Source organism: Anolis sagrei, chromosome 10 (assembly GCF_037176765.1).
Source record: "Anolis sagrei isolate rAnoSag1 chromosome 10, rAnoSag1.mat, whole genome shotgun sequence".
Lineage (NCBI taxonomy): Eukaryota > Metazoa > Chordata > Lepidosauria > Squamata > Dactyloidae > Anolis > Anolis sagrei.
Genome location: NC_090030.1, coordinates 24,502,744 through 24,524,192, shown reverse-complemented (window position 1 = coordinate 24,524,192; position 21,449 = coordinate 24,502,744). Strand labels below are relative to the sequence as shown.

General features: G+C 47.2%; 1 protein-coding gene across 4 annotated transcripts in view; it reads right to left on the bottom strand.

The window, feature by feature from the left end:
• LOC132762857 (integrator complex subunit 6-like) overlaps positions 1 to 19,536 on the bottom strand; it is a 66,488-nt gene extending 46,952 nt beyond the window's left edge. For 3 of the 4 annotated variants that reach the window (XR_009630217.2, XR_009630218.2, XM_060756054.2), the window contains exons 1-2: positions 19,322 to 19,535; positions 19,112 to 19,189 (exon numbers count right to left, since the gene is read on the bottom strand). Coding sequence is in view for 2 of the 4 variants with exons in the window: in XM_060756054.2 (XP_060612037.2) it covers positions 19,112 to 19,189; positions 19,322 to 19,432 (189 nt within the window). In the remaining 2 variants the exon portion in view is untranslated. Of the gene's footprint in view, positions 1 to 19,111; positions 19,190 to 19,321 lie in introns of all 4 variants that reach the window. The other variant, XM_060756055.2, reaches the window with a different exon arrangement.
• Positions 19,537 to 21,449: the final 1,913 nt, after the last annotated feature.

Below are 21,449 nucleotides of genomic sequence, written 5' to 3'. Positions count from 1 at the left end.
GATCTATGTCTTCCAAACAAAAAAATCTTAAACAATGAAGGGGAAATGACTTTAATACCCCCCCCCCCAAATACCTAACTGAGCATGCGCAAAAGGCCCTCTTCTCCCCAGCACGCAAGAAGACTTATGCACCAATCGTTCTGAAGGAAGAGAAGCCTCACTATGGAGTGCCTTTCCATGCATGGGCCCTCCTTCCTTCCTCCTCTCGTTCGCTCCCTACCTCCCTCCCTGGACGCAAACAGAAGGGAGAAGAAGGGGCAGGGTGGGGACGAGCGCTGGATCATCTGCATATCCATGTTGTGGGAGTTGGAGTCCAAAACTCCTGGAGGAAGGACCCACATTGGCCCATGCCTTGGTCGTCTTGGAACTGGATGAGCAAGGCCTGCCTTCTTGCTGGAGCCCAGGCAAAGGGAGAGAAGGGAAGGACAGAAAGAGGGAGAGAAGAAAGGAGAGAAAGAGGGCGGGAACGAAAGAAGGAGATAAGGAAGGATGGAAGCAAAGAGCAAAGGAAAGGAGGAAAGAAAGAGGTAGAGAAGGAAGAAAGGAGAGAAAGAAGGTAAAGAAAAGGGGGGAGGAAGGGTGGAAAGAGAGAAGGAAAGAAAAAAAGGAAGGAATGGAGGAAAGAGGGAGGGAAGGAAGGAAGGAGAGAGAGAGAAAGGGAGGGAAGGTTGGCCACAGCAATGCTAACAGACCAATGAGTGTCCACCACTCATAACCTCCCCCCCCAAAAAAAATACAGTGGAAAGGAGTTAAAACCCCCAAAAGATAAATGACGAAAAGAGAAATGACATACAGAAAAAAGGGAAGGAAGGAAGAGGAAAAAGAAAGAATGAAGGAAGGAAAGATAGAAGGAAGCATGGAGGCAAAGAGCGAAGGAAGGAAGGAAAGAGGTAGAGAAGGAAGAAAGGAGAGAAAGAGGAAAAGAAGAGGGATGGAAAGAAATGGGTAGAGAAAGAAGGAAGGAGAGAAGGAAAGAAAAGGAAGGAAAGAAGGAGCAAAGGAAGAAGAGAAAGAAAGAGAAAGAGGGAGGGAAGGAAGGAAAGAGGTAGAGAAGGAAGAAAGGAGAGAAAGAGGAAAAGAAGAGGGATGGAAAGAAATGGGTAGAGAAAGAAGGAAGGAGAGAAGGAAAGAAAAGGAAGGAAAGAAGGAGCAAAGGAAGAAGAGAAAGAAAGAGAAAGAGGGAGGGAGGGAAGGAAAGAGGTAGATAAGGAAGAAAGGAGAGAAAGAGGAAAAGAAGAGGGATGGAAAGAAATGGTAGAGAAAGAAGGAAGGAGAGAAGGAAAGAAAAGGAAGGAAAGAAGGAGCAAAGGAAGAAGAGAAAGAAAGAAAAGGGGGGAAGAAAGGAAAGACAAAAGGAAGGATGGAAGCAAAAAAGCAAAGGAAGGAAGGAAAGTGGCAGAGAAGGAAGAAAGAGAAAGGGAAGGAAAAGAAAAAAAGGAGGAAGGAAAGAGGTAGAGAAGGAAGGAAGGAGGGAAGGAGAGAAGAAAAGGGAAGGAGGGAAAGAAGGAGAGAAAGAGGGAGGGAAGGTTGGCCACAGCAATGCATGGCGGGTATAGCTAGTAGTTTTATAAACTTTTCCCACATTTTTATGATAGAACCAATTAGGAGATGACATTTGTAATCCAGGAATAAAACCCGTGTTGCATAGTGTTATTTGCCCACTGGCTTAAATAGAAGTGGAAAAGAAAACACTATTAAGACAGACTATGGCTCACCCCACTGATCTGAGTTTTTCAGAGCTGGCAATTTGCCTTTTGGTCATAACTGACTTCCACATGACTGAACACATTAATCCAATGAACTCTGGAGATCTCAAGTGGAGACAGGCTCTCTCCTCAAGCCGTCCATATCTAACCAAGCCCACTCCAAAAAACACGCTGAGAATCACTTGTAACTGAAAAGTCCTAGAGGCCAATTTCCCAAGTATATGAGACAACAGTGTGCCTACTGGCAAAGAGCATTAGGTACATAGGCAGAAAAACAAGTCAAGGAGAGTCATGGCAAATAAACCCCATTGTTCGTTCCTTTTGAGCTCCTCCCTCAGAAACACAGATTACCTGTCTGTACATAACCGCTATGAGTCGCCTTAGGGCTGAGAATGGCGGTATACAAATGAAGTAAATAAATAATAATATCTCCTGCTATCAATCATTACGAAGCTTAAGATCATCAGGAGAGCCCCTGCTCTCGATCCCACCACTCTTGCAAACACGGTTGGTGGGAATGAGAGACAGGGCCTTCTCGGCAGTGGCCCCCCATCTGTAGAACTCTCTCCCTAAGGATATCAGGTTGGCACCTCCCTCCTGACCTTTAGAAGACAACTGAAGACCTGGCTCTGGGGCCAGGCGTTCAATTAGAGCAGTGGTTCTCAACCTTTCTGATGCCGCGACCCCTTAATACAGTTCTATATGTTGCGCTGACCCCTAACCAGGAAATTATTTTCGTTGCTACTTCATAACTGCAATTTTGTTACTGTGAGGAATCATCATGTAAATAACTGATATGTAAGATGTATTTTAATTCAGTGGATCAAATTTGGCACAAATACCCGATACGCCCACATTTGAATACTGGTGGAGTGGGGTGGGAGGACTGATTTTGTCATTTGGGAATTGTAGTTGGTGGGATTTATAGTTCACCTACAATCAAAGAGCATTCTGAACTCCACCAGGAATGGAATTGAACCAAATTTGGCACACAGAACTTCCATGCCCAACAGAAAATATTGGAAAAGTTTGGTGGGCACTGACCTTGAGTTTTGGAGTTGTAGTTCACCTACATCCAGAGAGCACTGTGGACTCAAACAAGAATAGATCTGGACCAAACTTCACACGAATACTCAATATGCCCAAATGTGAACACTGGTGGAGTTTGGGGAAATTAAAGCTTTGTATTTGCGAGTTGTAGTTGCTGAAATTTATAGTTCACCTACAATCAAAGAGTCCCTTGAACCCCACCAACGATAGAATTGGTCCAACACAGGACCCCCATGACCAACAGAATGTACTGGAGGGATTTGGGATGAATTGACAGTGATTTAGGGGAGATGTAGTTCACCTTCCACCTTTCTGATGGGTCTTCGGCGACCCCTCTGACAACCCCCCCAGTGGTCCCAACCCCCAGGATGAAACGCTGAATTACAGGCCAGCGGTAATAGGAAAAGGAAATTTGGATTTTGCGATACGGATTCTCCCGGCTCAGCTTAGTTTTACTGGCACATTAATCTATTATTGTTAAATTTTACGGATGATGCAGTATAATGTTTCAAAATGATTTTATTGTAAATTGTAATTTTTACTGTATTTATGCTGTTAGCATCCTCTGATGCTCATGTGAGGCCGCACTGAGTCCCCTTTATGGGGAGAAGGGCAGGATATAAATATATGAAATAAAATAAATAAATAAACATATTCTCCCACTACTTATCTCATCCAGGATTTTATCAATTTTCTCCTAGTACATTTGACCCACCCACTGTGTTCTATTTCTCTATCATGTTATTTTGTAACTGTTTATTTTATTTTGTTATTTCATGTATGACATGTGCTTTTCACCTTAAGAACAGACAAGCATCCCGAGCTCTGAGGATTATCACCTGGGAAGGAATCCCACTGGAGCATTGCAGCGCACCCAAATACCTGGGAGTTACTCTGGACCATGCTCTGGCCTACAAGAAGCACTGCCTGAATATCAAGCAAAAAGTGGGTGCTAGAAACAATATCATACGAAAGCTGACTGGCACAACCTGGGGATCACAACCAGACACAGTGAAGACATCTGCCCTTGTGCTATGCTACTCTGCTGCTGAGTACACATGCCCAGTGTGGAACACATCTCACCACGCTAAAACAGTGAATGTGGCTCTTAATGGGACATGCCGCATTATTACAGGGTGTCTGCGCCCTGCACCACTGGAGAAATTACACTGTTTAGCTGGTATTGCACCACCTGACATCCGCCGGGAAGTAGCAGCCAATAGTGAAAGGACCAAGGCAGTGACATCTCCAGTGTTTGGATACCAGCCAGCACGTCAACGACTTAAATCAAGAAATAGTTTTCTAAGATCTACAGAGACACTCGCTGGAACACCTCAGCAAGCGAGAGTCCAAAAGTGGCAGGCTCAAATCAAGAACCTCAACCAATGGCTGATACGAAATGAGAGACTCCCCCCTGGGCACACAGAAAACTAGGCGACTTGGAAGGCGCTGAACAGACTGCGCTCTGGCACCACGAGATGCAGAGCCAACCTTAAGAAATGGGCCTACAAAATGGAATCCACGACATGCGAGTGTGGAGAAGAGCAAACCACTGACCACCTGCTGCAATGCAACCGGAGCCCTGCCACATGCACAATGGAGGACCTGCTTGCAGCAACACCAGAGGCACTCCAAGTGGCCAGATACTGGTCAAAGGACATTTAATCAACTACCAAGCTTGCAAATTCTGTGTTTTGTCTGTTTGTCTTGTTAAAAATGTAATACAAATGTCTGGTTGCTGATGACACAATGACACACAATAATAAAACTTTATTTATACCCCACTACCATCTCGCCAAGGGACTCGGTGTGGCTTATATGAGGCTGAGCCCACAATACATCAGTAATACAAACAATAATAATACAAGCAATAAAATAAAACTCATAACAAAAAATAAGCAATAGATGAGCACCACCCCGCAAAGTCGGACATGACTAAACTTAATGTCAGGGGAAACCTTTACTTATGTGTCACTGGAATCCAAATGTTTCGTCAGGAAAGTGAGAAAAAAGCCCCTGCCTTTTCCTGAGTACATTTTGAAAACCAATCAGGGAGACAGAATTCCTCAAATCCTAATAATAGAAGACTCATGGAATCATAGAATCAAAGAGTTGGAAGAGACCTCATGGGCCATCCAGTCCAACCCCCTGCCAAGAAGCAGGAATATTGCATTCAAATCACCCCTGACAGATGGCCATCCAGCCTCTGTTTAAAAGCTTCCAAAGAAGGAGCCTCCACCACACTCCGGGGCAGAGAGTTCCACTGCTGAACGGCTCTCACAGTCAGGAAGTTCTTCCTCATGTTCAGATGGAATCTCCTCTCTTGTAGTTTGAAGCCATTGTTCGTCGTCCTAGTCTCCAAGGAAGCAGAAAACAAGGTTGCTCCCTCCTCCCTGTGGCTTCCTCTCACATATTTATACATGGCTATCATATCTCCTCTCAGCCTTCTCTTCTTCAGGCTAAACATTCCCAGCTCCTTAAACCGCTCCTCATGGGGCTTGTTCTCCAGACCCTTGATCATTTTAGTCGCCCTCCTCTGGACACATTCCAGCTTGTCAACATCTCTCTTGAATTGTGGTGCCCAGAATTGGACACAATATTCCAGGTGTGGTCTAACCAGAGCAGAATAGAGCATGGGGAGCATGACTTCCCTAGATCTAGACTCCACATATTCTGCATTAAATTACTTCCAAGACTAAGGGAGTTCTCACCAAGTTAAGCTAATGGCATTCTTAAGAAGTTACAAAATATAGACATACCTTCCTGCCCTCAAGGAAATGTTGTAACGCAGATTGCCAAGGGCTAACTCTTCATTACCCTCAAGAGAGACTTCTTCTGTCAAGTTCATAGCTTTGCTATCTGATTTGATCTTCCTAAACCAATTCTACAGTTGCCACACTTGCTTTACTTTTGGAAAAATTGTCTCCTAGCCATGTGTCTCTAATCATACCTTACAACTCTATATTCTCAGTGATCGTGTCATTACCACTCAAGCAGGGAGCTTTGAGATGGTAGAACAGAAGCTCTCCGAAGCTCTAGGTGCCCTTACTGCCTACTACAGGGAAAACCAGCTGATCCCTAATCCATCTAAAACACAGACATGTGCTTTTCCCCTTAAGAACAGACAAGCATCCCGAGCTCTGAGGATTACCTGAGAAGGAATCCCACTGGAGCATTGCAGCGCACCCAAATACCTGGGGGTCACTCTGGACCGTGCTCTGACCTACAAGAAGCACTGCCTGAACATCAAGCAAAAAGTGGGCGCTAGAAACAACATCATACGAAAGCTGACTGGCACAACCTGGGGATCACAACCAGACACAGTGAAGACATCTGCCCTTGCGCTATGCTACTCTGCTGCTGAGTATGCATGCCCAGGGTGGAATACATCTCACCACGCTAAAACAGTAGATGTGCCTCTTAATGAGACATGACGCATTATCACAGGGTGTCTGTGCCCCACACCACTGGAGAAATTGCACTGTCTAGCTGGTATTGCACCACCTGACATCCGCCGGGAAGTAGCAGCCAATAGTGAAAGGACCAAGGCAGAGACATCTCCAGCTCATCCACTGTTTGGGTAACAGCCAGCACGTCAACGACTTAAATCAAGACATAGTTTTCTTAGATCTACAGAGGCACTAGCTGGAACACCCCAGCAAGCGAGAGTCCAAAAGTGGCAGGCCCAAACCCAGCACCTCAATCCATGGGTGATACCAGATGAGAGACTCCCCCTGGGCACACAGAAGACTGGGCGACTTGGAAGGCGCTGAACAGACTGCGCTCTGGCACCACAAGATGCAGAGCCAATCTTAAGAAATGGGGCTACAAAGTGGAATCCACGATATGCGAGTGCGGAGAAGAACAAACCACTGACCACCTGCTGCAATGCAACCTGAGCCCTGCTACATGCACGATGGAGGACCTTCTTGCGGCAACACCAGAGGCACTCCAAGTGGCCAGATACTGGTCAAAGGACATTTAACCAACTACCAAGTTTGCAAAATCTGTGGGTTTTTTTCTTTTTCTTTTTAAGTGGTAAAGCTTCTTGGACCACAACAGCAGGCGTTCTTACAAGCTATGCCAAAGAAGTATCCATTCAATACTTGGCCAAAGAAGGGTTAAAGGAATATAGTCGTCACTTACATAAGGAATGCCTCCTTCGTTTCCAGGAAAAGTTTGGAAAAACAGGAAGAGGCATCCTGACCAGAGATTCCAAAGAACTTTCCAATGACAGATCCGGAGAGCTACGCCAGAACAAGCACTGCCAGCGAGCCAGGCCCTTTTAAGACATGGCAGCGGCAAAAGGAGCAGCTCAGACCAAGAGGGAGAGAACAAAAGCCCTTTCAGATCTTTGCCGACTTGCGGCCAAAATGGACACACATATCCAGAACCCAGGCTTCACAGGCTCGACAAAGCCCCTTGTCAAACATTTCTCTGCACATTCGTATTGCTGCTGCACTAGGAAACCAATGACTGGCTCCATTCACAAGCCTTCCCACTTCCTCTTCTTGCCACTCTCCGTTTCCGATGTGCAGAGAATCCCTAATGCAATTCCCACCCCAGTGGCTTTTGGCTCTGCAAGAACTACAAGCACTTTGTCCACTTCCAAAATGTGTTCATGGCATAGGGGAGCCCATGTTAGTTTCTCCCGAATCTCCCGTCTAATTCATAATACTAGAACTATATACGGTGGTGTTTTATGGGGAGAGCGAAACTAAACACCAGTTCTCTTATCAGATGCCCAAGCAAGAAGTGGGTGCTAGAAACAATCTATATATATAAATCTGTTAAGGGCGTTCAACGGGACAGCAAAACGCGAAAACCCCTGGCCCAAAACACATCAAACTTGGCATGCACATACCTCAACCCACAAGGTATGCAGATAGCGATTCAAAATTGTAAACAACATTTCGACACACTCACAAAATCAAAAACCAACTGAGCATGCACAATGCCGCCCCGCCGCAAGTCCCCGGCGCGTGCACATGGCCGGCTGCCCAACGCATCCTCCGCGCAAGCCATGCCCCATCCTCCGTCGACCCTCCCCTACACTCCTCCTCCTCCACCCACCCCCCTCCGTGGAAGCCCAGTCCCCACCCACCGATGCCCCGCCCCCACCCCTACACTCCTCCTCCTCCTCGGCCCACCCCCCTCTGCGGAACCCCCGCCCCCACCCGCCGATGCCCCGCCCCTACACTCCTTCTCCGCCCACCCCCCTCCGCAGAACCCCCGCCCCTACACTCCTCCTCCTCCTCCACCCACCCCCCTCCGTGGAAGCCACGCCCCCACCCGATGCCCCGCCCCTACCAGCCCATACACCATCCATCCCTCCTTGCCGCCATCGGGGACGATGAGGAAGGAGAAGGAGGGAAGGAAAGAAAGAGAGCAAAAAAAGAAGAAAGGGAAGGGGAAGGGAAGGTGTGCAAAGGAAGGAAGGAGGGAAGGAAGGGGAAGTTGGGAAGGTATATGAGGGAAGAAAGGTAGGAAAAAAGAAGAGAGAGTAGTAGGATGGAAAAGAAAGGAGAAAGGAAGGAAGGAAGGAAGGAAGGAGGAAAAGAAAGAAATACAGAAAAAAGGAGGGAAGGGTGTATGAAAAACGGAAGGAAGGAGAAGTTGGGAAAGTATATGAGGGAAGAAAGGAAGGAAAGAAAGAAGAGAGAGAGAGTAGGAGGATGGGAAAGAAGGGAGGAAGGAAGGAAGAAGAAAGGAGTGGAAGGGAAAGTGTAGGAAGGAAGGAAAGGAAGGAAGAAAGGAAAGGGAATGAAGGAAGGAGTGAAAGAAGGAGAGAAAGAGGGAGAGAAGGTTGGCCACAGCAACGCGTGGCGGGTAAAGCTAGTATAATACGAAAGCTTACTTGCACAACCTGGGGATCACAAACAGACACAGTGAAGACATCTGCCCTTGCGCTATGCTCTCTGCTGCTTAGTATACATGCCCAGAGTGGAACACATCTCACCACACTAAAACCTCTAAAATCACAACAGTAAATAAAGAATAACACTTAAAAACAGGGCAATTCCAGACAAGAAACAATTAGAGCCAGCTAATCAACTCCCAACAAAGGATCCCCCCAGGCAGTAAGAAGCCAGACCATGAAACTGTCAGGCCATTAAATGCTAATCAAGATGGCTAACTGAAACATTCACACCTACCCCCAACAGACCAGAGTTCTTTTTCCCACCCTGGATATTCTACAGATATATAAACCCCATTTTCCTAGCTTTCAACAGACCTCTCAACCTCTGAGGATGCCTGCCATAGATGTGTGCGAAACATCAGGAGAGAATGCTTCTGGAACATGGCCTTACAGCCTGGAAAACTCACAACAACCCAGTGATTCCGGCCATGAAAGCCTTCGACAATACAAAGATGATGATGATTATTATTATTACTGCAGCGCACCCAAATACCTGGGAGTCACTCTGGACTGTGCTGACCTACAAGAAGCATTGCCTGAATATCAAGCGAAAAGTGGGTGCTAGAAACAATATCATACGAAAGCTGACTGGCGCAACCTTGGGATCACAACCAGACACAGTGAAGACACCTGCCCTTGCGCTATGCTACTCTGCTGCTGAGTATGCACGCCCAGTGTGGAACACATCTCACCACGCTAAAACAGTGGATGTGGCTCTTAATGAGACATGCCGCATTATCACGGGGTGTCTGTGCCCTACACCACTGGATAAATTATACTGTTTAGCCGGTATTGCACCACCTGACATCTGCCGGGAAGTAGCAGTCAATAGTGAAAGGACCAAGGCAGTGACATCTCTAGCTCATCCCTTATTTGGGTATCAGCCAGCACGTCAACGACTTAAATCAAGAAATAGTTTTCTATGGTCTACAGAGACACTCGCTGGAACACCTCAGCAAGCGAGAGTCCAAAAGTGGCAGGCTCAAACCCAGAACCTCAACCAATGGCTGATACCAAATGAGAGACTGCCCCCTGGGCACACAGAAAACTGGGCAACTTGGAAGGCGCTGAACAGACTGCGCTCTGGCACCATGAGATGCAGAGCCAACCTCAAGAAATGGGGCTACAAAGTGGAATCCACAACATGTGAGTGTGGAGAGGAGCAAACCATGACCACCTGCTGCAATGCAACCTGAGCCCTGCCACATGCACAATGGAGGACCTTCTTGCGGCAACACCGGAAGCACTCCAATTGGCCAGATACGGGTCAAAGGACATTTAATCAACTACCAAGCATGCAAACTTTGTCTTTTGTTTGTTTTGTCAAAAATGTAATACAACTGTTCGGTTGCGTGACACGACAAATAAAAATATCAGATGCCAGGAGTGAGAAGGCCACAACTACTTTGGAGGTGGTATGTTTGCTCGTGTCATTCTCTATAGCCAAAACATTTCCCTGTGTTGAATATATTGGGAAACTCTGCGAGAACCTAACCCTTTGGTGGGAGTGGATTATTTGTATAGTTCCTGCAAGTGCCGTACATACATATACATACACACACACCTCTTCCCCAAACTAAAGAGAACATGTATTGTCGAAGGCTTTCATGGCCTGAATCACTGGGTTGTTGTAGGTTTTTTCGGGCTATATGGCCACGTCCTAGAGGCATTTTCTCCTGACGTTTCGCCTGCATCTATGGCAAGCATCCTCAGAGGTAGTGAGGTCTGTTGGAACTAAGAAAGTGGGTTTATATATCTGTGGAATGACCAAGGAGGAAACCATGAAAATGAACAAAATCTGGCTACCAGTATTAAAAAACTCTCAAATTACAACAGCACAACAACAGAGAGGAAACAAACAAGGACATCTAATCAGCTCTCAACAAAAGTTTGCTCCAGGCACTGTCAGGCCATTACCATATATACTCGAGTATAAGCCGACCCGAATATAAGCCGAGGCACTAATTTTATCACAAAAAACTGGGAAAACGTATTGAGTATAAGTCAAGGGTGGGAAATGCATCCACTATGGATCAATTTCAAAATAAAAATAGATACCAATAAAATTACATTAATTGAGGCATCAATAGGCTAAATGTTTCTGAATATTTACATAAAACTGTAATTTAAGATAAGACTGTCCAACTCTTATTAAACCATTAATCTAACCTCCTTCAATGTAAATGTACTTATTATTAAAATAATATAATAAAAATAATAGAGTAAAATAATGAAAACGCAATAAAACAGTAATAATAGAGTAAAATAATAAATGTAGTAATAATAGGGTAAAATACTGTAAATGTAATAATAATAATAATAATAATAATAAAATAATAAATGTAATAATAATAAGGTAAAATACTGTCAATGTAATAATAGAGCAAAATCATAAATGGAATAATAATAGAGCAAAATAATGTAAATATAATAGAGTAAAATAATAAATGTAATAAAATACTAATAACAGAGTAAAAGAATAAATAACCTTGACTCGAGTATAAGCCGAGGGGAGCTTTTTCAGCCTAAAAAAGGGGCTGAAAAACTAGGCTACTCAAGTATATACAGTATATGCTAATCAAGGTGGTCAGTTGAAACATTCACACCTAACTCCAGCAGACAAGACTCCTTTGTCCCACCCTGTTCATTCCACAGATATATAAACTCTTTTTCCTAGTTCCAACAGACCTCACTACCTCTGAGGATGCTTGCCATAGATGTAGGCGAGAAAATGCCTCTAGAACATGGCCATATAGCCCGAAAAAACCTACAACAACCTAAAGAGAACATGCTTCTGCCTACCAGGTTAGTTCAATATAAAACAAACTCAGAGAACAAGACAAAATCCTTGGCAGGAGATAATTTAGCAATGATTAGTGACAAAGGCCACAAAATTCAATATCTCTCAAATAATGAGATAGAGGCGTGACAACTTATACATCACAATTAATAAAAACCAATCTAATGATCAACATTCGCCAAGCTCAGAATCCATAAGTTCATTCCACATTGTCAAATCCTATCCAATTCTAGTCGTCATTGTCCTTTGTCTGTCTGCCAGATTACCCAAAGGCCTGGTTCCATATCCATGTTTTTAGTTTCTTTCTAAAAGAGAGGGATGTCAATGACCTAATTAACCTGGGAAGCGAATTCCACAGGCGAGGGGCCACCACCAAGAAGGCCCTGCTCCTTGTTCCCATCAATCTCACTTGTGCTAGAGGTGGGGTCTCCCCAGAGGATCTTAAACTCCGAGGCGGGACGTAGAAGGAGATACATTCGGACAGGTACGCTTGTCCGGAGCCATATAGGGTTTTGTAGGTCAAAACCAGCACTTTGAATTGTGCTCGGAACTGGATCGGCAGCCAGTGAAGCTGACATAACAGAGGGGTGGTATGTTCCCTGTATTACGCTCCAGTGAGTAATCTGGCCGCCGCCCGTTGGACTAATTGAAGTTTCCGAACAGTCTTCAAAGGCAACCCCACGTAGAGTACGTTGCAGTAATCTATTCAGGATGTAACAAGAGCGTGGACCACTGTGACCAGATCAGTATGGGTATATAGGTAGAGTATCACTTACCTAGGACTCTAGATTCTAAATGAGGGCTGATACAGTAACACCTTTGTTTCCTGATCATTCAATGTTCACAAAGTTGTTTCATGCACAATTGTTCTAATTTGTAAAAAATATTGTGTATACATTTACCTTTGGACTACGTGTATAGGATGCATCTAAACGTAAATAAGTTCTGTGTTTAAACATGCGCCCTATTTCAAAGATATAAATATAACTACTTCCAGCCGCAAGTATTTTGGATAAGGGATGTTCATCTTCCATGTGTTTCTACACTCAGAGGTATTGCAATATTGAAAGGGGTTGCATGAAAAACTGTCACACACTCAGTCTACTTCCTCTGAATTGCGACAAGACCTCTTTGCAGACTTATTTATTTTGTGTCAAAAGCCTTGCATAAATTAGTATAAAAACTGATAAAAATAGAAGGACCACAAGCAGCTAAATATCTTTTGACCAAAAACAGGCAACAGCAACCGCACTGTCTGTAGTCTCAAACAATTCTTCCTCTGTACATGAGGCAGGACATTGCGGACAAGCATACAGATGCAGAGTTGTCTGTTCTGCTTCACAGTTGCACAAGGTGGAGGATCGTTCCAGGCACACTAAAATATTCCAGACTAAGATGGCTAAGTCTTCGAATTCTAGCCATGTGTGCATGTATCTTTCTGGACACACACTGACTGTATTTTTGGTTTTCTTTACAAGAGTAGAGTTCTGCCAGCCTGAGGTAGCAAAAAATATATATATAAAAATCCAACAATCCTTTCAGCGCCCCTTTTTATTTAAACTAAAAACAAAGTAAGGGTGTTCTGGAAAACTGAAGACTGGACGCATAAATGCAGCCACTTTTAATTATTATTATTATTAAACTTTATTTGTACCCCGCTAGCATCTCCCGAAGGACTCGATGTGGCTTACAAAGGCCGAGGCCTCAATACAGAACACAACAATACACTTAAAGCAAATTAAAACAATTAAAGCAATATTAAAACAACGAAACCATAGGCAATAAACAGTACATCACACAAGATAAAACTAGGCCGGGCCAGAGTAAAGGGTACAGGATCAAAAAGTGCTGATGTGACAGGTGATATGTAGGGGTTATAAGGCAAGTGCAGTGTGCAGTAATCTTAATTCTAATAAAGTGCTTCTGGGACTTGGTATTGGAGATTTTCTAATCGGGAAAGGCACATCAGAACAGCCAGGTCTTCAAGTTCTTTCTGAAGCCTGCCAATGTGGGGGCCTGTCTAAGATCTTTGGGGAGAGTGTTCCAGAGACGGGGAGCCACCAGGGAAAAGGCCCTGTCTCGTGTCCCCACCAAGCGTGCTTGCGACGCAGGCGGGATCACGAGCAGGGCCTCTCCAGATGAGCGTAGTGAGCGCGTGGGTTCGTAGATGGAGATGCGATCACGCAGGTAGGCTGGTCCCAAACCGTTCAGGGCTTTGTAGGTAAGCACCTGCACTGTAAATTGGGCTTGGAAAATAAACGGTAGCCAGTGGAGCTCCTTGAACAGGAGGGTTGACCTCTCTCTGTAGGGAGCACCAGTTAACATCCTGGCCGCCGCTCGTTGGACAAGTTGGAATTTCCGAGCCGTTTTCAAGGGCAGCCCCACGTAGAGCGCATTACAGTAATCCAATCTAGAGGTGACCAAGGCATGGACCACCCCGGCCAGATCCGCCTTCGCGAGGTACGGTCGCAGTTGGCACACGAGTCTCAACTGTGCCAAAGCCCTCCCGGACACCGCCTGAGCCTCAAGCGTGAGCGATGAGTCCAGGAGGACTCCCAAGCTGCGGACCTGTGGTTTCAGGGGGAGTGCAACCCCGTCCAACACAGGTTGCTACCCTATACCCCGGTCAGGTTTACGATCGACCAGGAGGACCTCTGTCTTGTCGGGATTGATCTTCAGCCTGTTCCTAATCATCCAGATAGACACAGCGGCCAGGCACTCGTCCAGCACCCGAGAGGCCTCCTTGGAATTGGGTGGAAATGAGTAGTAGAGTTGTGTGTCATCTGCGTAGAGGTGGCACCTAACTCCAAAACTCCGGATGACCTCTCCCAGCCGTTTCATGTAGATGTTGAAAAGCATGGGAGACAGAATAGAGCCTTGCGGGACCCCACAGGTCAAGGGCCAGGGATCCGAGCAGGCGTCTCCCAGCTTCACCAACTGGGATCGACCCTCCAGGAAGGACCGAAGCCACGACAAAACCGTGCCCCCGAGACCCATCCCAGAGAGCCGCCCCAGAAAGATACCATGATCCTTTCACTCTACCCTTGACCGGATCAATGGCCTCTCCCTTCAAAAGATAGCATTTGAAGCCTTGTTTCTCATTTAGCTAAGGAACTCCCATCCAAGGCACCTTCTGTCTCCACCCAACAGACCATTCCCTCCGAAAGTTGAGATAAACAGGGAGAAGCTAGAAAAGAAGCCTTCCCACATTAGTCACCTAGACGCCTTAGTCACTTCTAGACTGGATTACTGCAATGCAATCTGCGTGGGGCTGCCCTTGAAAACAGCCCGGAAAATTCAGATGATCCAACGGCCGACAGCCAGGTTGTTAACTGGGGCTCCTTACAGGGAGCGGTCGACGCACCTGTTCAAGGAGCTCCACTGGCTGCCATTTATTTACCGGACGCAATTCAAGGTGCAGGTTCTTACCTACAAAGCCCTGAACGGTTTGGGACCCGCCTAGCACTTTGTCCTCCAAAGCACTTTACATTTCTTTAGGTCTGCTCGTATGCCCTTCCACAAACACCACTATCACCTTTTCATCTATGTCCCAGCATTACTTCCGATTTTAATTTTACATTTGGCCTTCCCACTGTTTTTAATTGTGTGTTGTCTTATTGATAATGCTGTATATTTTATTGTCTGTTTTTTTTATTATTATTGTAATTGCTCGTATTGTTGTTTTATTGCTTGTATTGTTATATTTGGGCTCGGCCTCATGTAAGCCGCGCCGAGTCCCTTGGGGAGATGGTAGCAGGGTACAAATAAAGTATTATTATTATTAAGACAGTGTTTCTCAATCTGGGGGTCAGGACCCCTAGGGGGGTCACGAAGGTGTGTCAGGGGGGTCGCCAAAGACCATCAGAAAACACAGCATTTTCTGTTGGTCATGAGGGTTCTGTGTGGGAACTTTGTCCCAATTCTATCATTGGTGGGGTTCAGAACGCTCCTTGATTGTAGGTGAACTATAAATCCCAGCAAGTACAACTCCCAAATGTCAAAGTCTATTTTCCCCAAACCCCATCAGTTTTCACATTTGGACATATGGAGTATCCGTGCCAAGTTTGGTCCAGATCCATCATTGCGCCAACTGCGACCGTACCTCGCGAAGGCGGATCTGGCCAGAGTGGTCCATGCCTTGGTCACCTCCAGATTGGATTACTGCAATGCGCTCTACATGGGGCTGCCCTTGAAGACGGCTCGGAAGCTCCAACTGGTCCAACAATCAGCAGCCAGGATGCTAACTGGGGCCCCATACAGAGAGAGGTCAACCCTCCTTTCAAGGAACTCCACTGGCTGCCGTTTATATTCCGAGCTCAATTTAAGGTGCAGGTGCTTACCTACAAAGCCCTGAACGGTTTGGGACCAGCCTACCTGCGTGACCGCATTTCCATGTACGAACCCACGCGTTCACTTCGGTCATCTGGAGACTCCCTGCTCATGATCCCACCGGCGTCGCAAGCGCGCTTGGTGGGGACGCGGGACAGGGCCTTTTCCGTGGTGGCCCCCCAACTCTGGAACACCCTCCCCAAAGACCTTAGACAGGCCCCACATTGGCTGTCTTCAGAAAGAACTTGAAGACCTGGCTCTTCCGATGCGCCTTTCCAGATTAGGAAATCTCCACTACCAAGTCCCATAAGCACTTTACCAGAACCAATGATTGTCGCACACCGCACATCGCACTTGCCTTAGAAGCCCTATATACACCTCCTGTCACATCAGCACTTTTTAATCCTTGTACCCACCTTTTGGCCCGGCCCAGTTTTATTGTGTTTTAATGTATTGTGCCTGTTGTTTACTTTGCTTTATTCTGTTTTAATAGTTTGATTTGCTTAGATTGTATTGTTATGTTGTGTTGTTGAGGCCTCGGCCTGTGTAAGCTCCATCGAATCCTGCGGGAGATGCTAGCGGGGTACAAATAAAGTTTAATAATAATATTAATTGTTTGAGCCCACAGTGCGAACTACAACTCCCAAACTCAAGGTCAATGGCCACCAAACCCTTCCAGTATTTTCTGTTTGTCATGGGAGTTCTGTGTGCCAACTTTGGTTCAATTCCACTGTTGGTGGGGTTCAGAATGCTCTTTGTTTGCAGGTTAACTGGAAAAGAGGAAATGATTTAAAAACCCAACCAATCACCCATCCAAGTCCTTGGCCTAAACCCGGCCTGCACAACCTATGGTGTTTGGGCCTGCAACTCCCAGAAGCCCCTATTGCTAACTTGTTCAATAGTCAAGATTTTTGGGAGCTGAAACACCTGGAGGGACACAGGCTGTGCCGACCTGGCCTAAAACAGTCTCCTTTCTCATGGAAACCTTGATTCTCATTCTCTACCTCTCACACACTATTATTTTCTTAAGTGGAGACTTAGATGAAGGGTTAGAAGGCAGGATCATCAAGTTTGCAGACAACACCAAATTGGGAGGGAGAGCCAATACTCCAGAGGACAGGAGCAGGATTCAAAACGATCTCGACAGATTAGAGAGATGATTGGCCAAAACTAACAAAATGAAGTTCAACAGTGACAAATGCAAGATACTCCACTTAGGCAGGAAAAACGAAATGCAAAGATACAGAATGGGGGACGATGCCTGGCTCGAGAGCAGTACGTGTGAAAAAGATCTTGTAGTCCTCGTGGACAAGTTAAACATGAGCCAACAATGTGATGTGGCGGCAAAAAAAGCCAATGGGATTTTGGCCTGCATCAATAGGAGCCTAGTGTCTAGATCTAGAGAAGTAATGCTACCCCTCTATTCTGCATTGGTTAGACCACACCTGGAATATTACATGTAATATTACATTTAATATTACATTTATATTACATGTAATATTACTAATAATACTACAGTATAACTGATCATAGTACAATACAGCAATACTTAAAACTGACATTGTACTATGCTAATAATATATTGTATGTATATATACCTTGTAAGCCGCTCTGAGTCCCCTTCAGGGTGAGAAGGGCGGCATATAAATATCGCAAATAAATAAATAAATAATATTGTGTCCAGTTCTGGGCACCATAATTCAAGAGAGATATTGACAAGCTGGAATGTGTCCAGAGGAGAGCAACTAAAATGATAAAAGGTCTGGAGAACAAGCCCTATGAGGAGCGGCTTATGGAGCTGGGCATGTTTAGCCTGAAGAAGAGAAGGCTGAGAGGAGATATGATAGCCATGTATAAATATGTGAGAGGAAGCCACAGGGAGGAAGGAGCTTCCCTGGAGACTAGGACGCGATGGATTCAAACTACAAGAGAGGAGATTCCACCTGAACATGAGGAAGAACTTCCTGACTGTGAGAGCCGTTCAGCAGTGGAACTCTCTGCCCTGGAGTGTGGTGGAGGCTCCTTCTTTGGAAGCTTTTGAACAGAGGCTGGATGGCCATCTGGCAGGGGTGATTAGAATGCAATATTCCTGCTTCTGGGCAGAATGGGGCTGGACTGGATGGCCAAGGAGGTCTCTTCCAACTCTAGGATTCTATAGCAAGAATTCCAGATGGGTCATCTTTTACTAACTGTTTCCCTTCACTAGGTTCTTGTAGGTTTTTTCGGGCTATAGGGCCATGTTCTAGAGGCATTTCTCCTGACGTTTCGCCTGCATCTATGGCAAGCATCCTCAGAGGTAGTGAGTTTCCCTTCAGACGCTCCCAAGAGAGGAGATTCCATCTGAACATGAGGAAGAACTTCCTGACTGTGAGAGCCGTTCAGCAGTGGAACTCTCTGCCCCGGAGTGTGGTGGAGGCTCCTTCTTTGGAGGCTTTTAAGCAGAGGCTGGATGGCCATCTGTCAGGGGTGATTTGAATGCAATATTCCTGCTTCTTGGCAGAATGGGGTTGGACTGGATGGCCCAGGAGGTCTCTTCCAACTCTAGGATTCTATAGCAAGAATTCCAGATGGGTCATCTTTTACTAACTGTTTCCCTTCACTAGGTTCTTGTAGGTTTTTTCGGGCTATGGGGCCATGTTCTAGAGGCATTTCTCCTGACGTTTCGCCTGCATCTATGGCAAGCATCCTCAGAGGTAGTGAGTTTCCCTCCAGACGCTCCCAAGAGAGGAGATTCCATCTGAACATGAGGAAGAACTTCCTGACTGTGAGAGCCGTTCAGCAGTGGAACTCTCTGCCCTGGAGTGTGGTGGAGACTCCTTCTTTGGAACCTTTTAAACAGAGGCTGGATGGCCATCTGTCAGGGGTGATTTGAATGCAATACTCCTGCTTTCTGGCAGAATGGGGTTGGACTGGATGAGGTCCCTTCCAACTCTTTGATTCTATGATTCTCCTATATAAAGGGAGGTGAAGGGAAAGGACCACCAAAAAAAAGGATATTCTCAATACGCGAGAGGCGCCTAAGAGAGAGCTAGGCCTTGGCTTTGACATCTCGCGAGATCTTGCTAGGGGCCGGTTCTCGCGAGAGGGAGGCGCCGCGTGGAGGCCGCGAGCGGCTTCTCCTCCCTCCTCCTCCCCCCTCCCTCCATCTCAGCCTCCCTCTCTCTCTCGCTCTCTCTCCATACAAAAGCAAAATGTCCGCCGCCATCTTCGAAAAAAACCACCAGCACGGCGGCTGACATCTTGTACGGAAGCCAAGCCCAGATGGAGGCTCGAGGCCTAGCCGCCTCCCCGCTCTCCAAGACTTACCTTGATGCAAAAGGGCGCCTCGTCGAAGGTGACCAGCATGTACCTGTCGCCGCGGCTGGCCGGGTCCCGCGCCCTCAGCTGCGGAGACAGAGGGAGAGAAGGGGAGAGGCGGAAGAGAGCGGCGTTTAATGGGAGGGAAACACAGGCACGGAGGATGTATATGTATGTATGTATAGACGTGTGGGAGTGTGGGCAGCGCCTAGGCCCCACCTTCATGAAGAGCTCGACGGCGCCCTTGGCGATATCCAGGTAGCTGGTGCCCAGGTAGGCGCGCTGGTTCATGGAGGCCGACGTATCTATGAGGAAGAGGAGGATCGGCATGGTCCGGCCCGGGCCCAAGGGGAGCCTCGCCTGCCTCGCCAACCCGCAGCGCCCGCCTCGCTGCCCGCTGCCCACCGCCCGCTCCCTCCCGCCGCCGCGCTCGCACTGAGAGGCGCCCGCACTCGGCTTCCTCTCCAATGCAGCCCAGGCCACGCCTTCCCCTTCCTCCGCACGCCATTGGCTGGAGGTTGGGCCGCGATTTGCATAAGGGGAAGGGGAAAAAGCGAAGGGGCGGGGCTGGCCTTCGAAGGGAGGTTGATTGACAAGCCGAGATAGTCTCCTCCTCCTTCTTCGGGAAGCGGGAAACGCGCCAACCTATTGGCTGGCGATTTGCATAAGGGGGGGGGGAAGCAAAGGGGCGGAGCTATGTGGCTCCCGCTGGCCTTCTAAGTGGGATTGATTGACAAGCCGAGATTGTCTCCTCCTCCTTCTTCGGAAAGTGGGAAAAGCGCCAACCTATTGGTTAGCGACTCTGCCGCGATTTGCATAAGAAGGGGGGTAAGCAAAGGGGCGGAGCTATGTGGCTGTGGCTGGCCTCCTAAGGGGGATTGATTGACAAGCCGAGATTGTCTGTCTCCTCCTCCTTCTTCTTAGGAAAGTGGGAAACGCGCCCACCCATTGGCTGGCGATTTGCATAAGAGGGGGGGAAGCAAAGGGGCGGAGCTACATAAGAGATTCCCCCTCTTAGCAAAGGGGCGGAGCTATGTGGCTCTGGCTGGCCTTCTAAAAGGGGATTGATTGACAAGCCCAGATTGTCTCCTCTTCCTCCAGAAAGCAAGAAACGCGCCCATCCATTGGCTGGCGATTTGCATAATGGAGAAAAAAACCAAAGGGGCGGAGCTATGTGGCTCTGGCTGGCCTTCTAAAGGGGATTAATTGACAAGCCGAGATTGTCTCCTCCTCCTTCTTCTTCGGAAAGTGGGAAACGCGCCCACCCATTGGCTGGCGATATGCATAAGGGGGGGGAAGCAAAGGGGCGGAGCTACATAAGAGGTTCCCCCCTCTTAGCAAAGGGGCGGAGCTATTTGGCTCTGGCTGGCCTTCTAAGGGGGATTGATTGACAAGCCGAGATTGTCTCCTCCTCCTTCTTCGGAAAGTGGGAAACGAGCCAACCTATTGGTTGGGGATTGTGCCGCGATTTGCATAAGAGGAGGAGAAAGCAAAGGGGCGGAGCTATGTGGCTCTGGCTGGCCTTCTAAGGGGGATTGATTGACAAGGCCAGATTGTTTCCTCCTCCTTCTTCGGAAAGCGGGGAACGCGCCCACCCATTGGCTGGCGATTTGCATAAGGGAGTAAAAAAAACAAAGGGGCGGAGCTATGTGGCTCTGGTTGGCCTTCTAAGAGGGATTGATTGACAAGCCCAGATTGTCTCCTCCTCCTTCTCTGGGAAGTGGGAAACGCGTCGTCCCATTGGCTGGCGATTGTGCCGCGATTTGCATAGAGGACAGAAAAAAAAAGCAAAGGGGCGGAGCGATGTGGCTCCGGCTAGCCTTGATTGACAAGCCGAGGATGTCTTCTCTCCTCCTCTTTCTCTGGCAAGAGGAAAACGCGCCAACCCATTGGCCGACGGTTGTGCCTGGATTTGCATATATTTACAAAAAGGTGGGAGGGAAAAAGAAAGGGGCGGGGCGATGTGCTGAAGGTGATAAACAAGCTTCTCCTCCTTCTCCGGGCAGCGAAGCACGTGACGCACTTCCTCGAGGCCGTCCGCCATTGGCTGACGATGGTGCCGCGATTTGCATAAATGAAAAAAGGGAAAGGAAAGGGGCGGTGGCCTTCTGAGGATGATTGACAGCCGCGGATGTCTCCTCCTCCATCCGCAAGTGCCATTCCCCCCGAGGCCGCTAGGGGCGCCAAAGAGGACCGAGTTCAATCTTGGTTTAATTTTTCAACTGGATTAGATGTGTCTACACTGCCATATTGGGGACCCTCTTTTGGAAGCATTTAAACAGAGGCTGGATGGCCATCTGTCAGGGGTGATTTGAATGCAATATTCCTGCTTCTTGGCAGGGGGTTG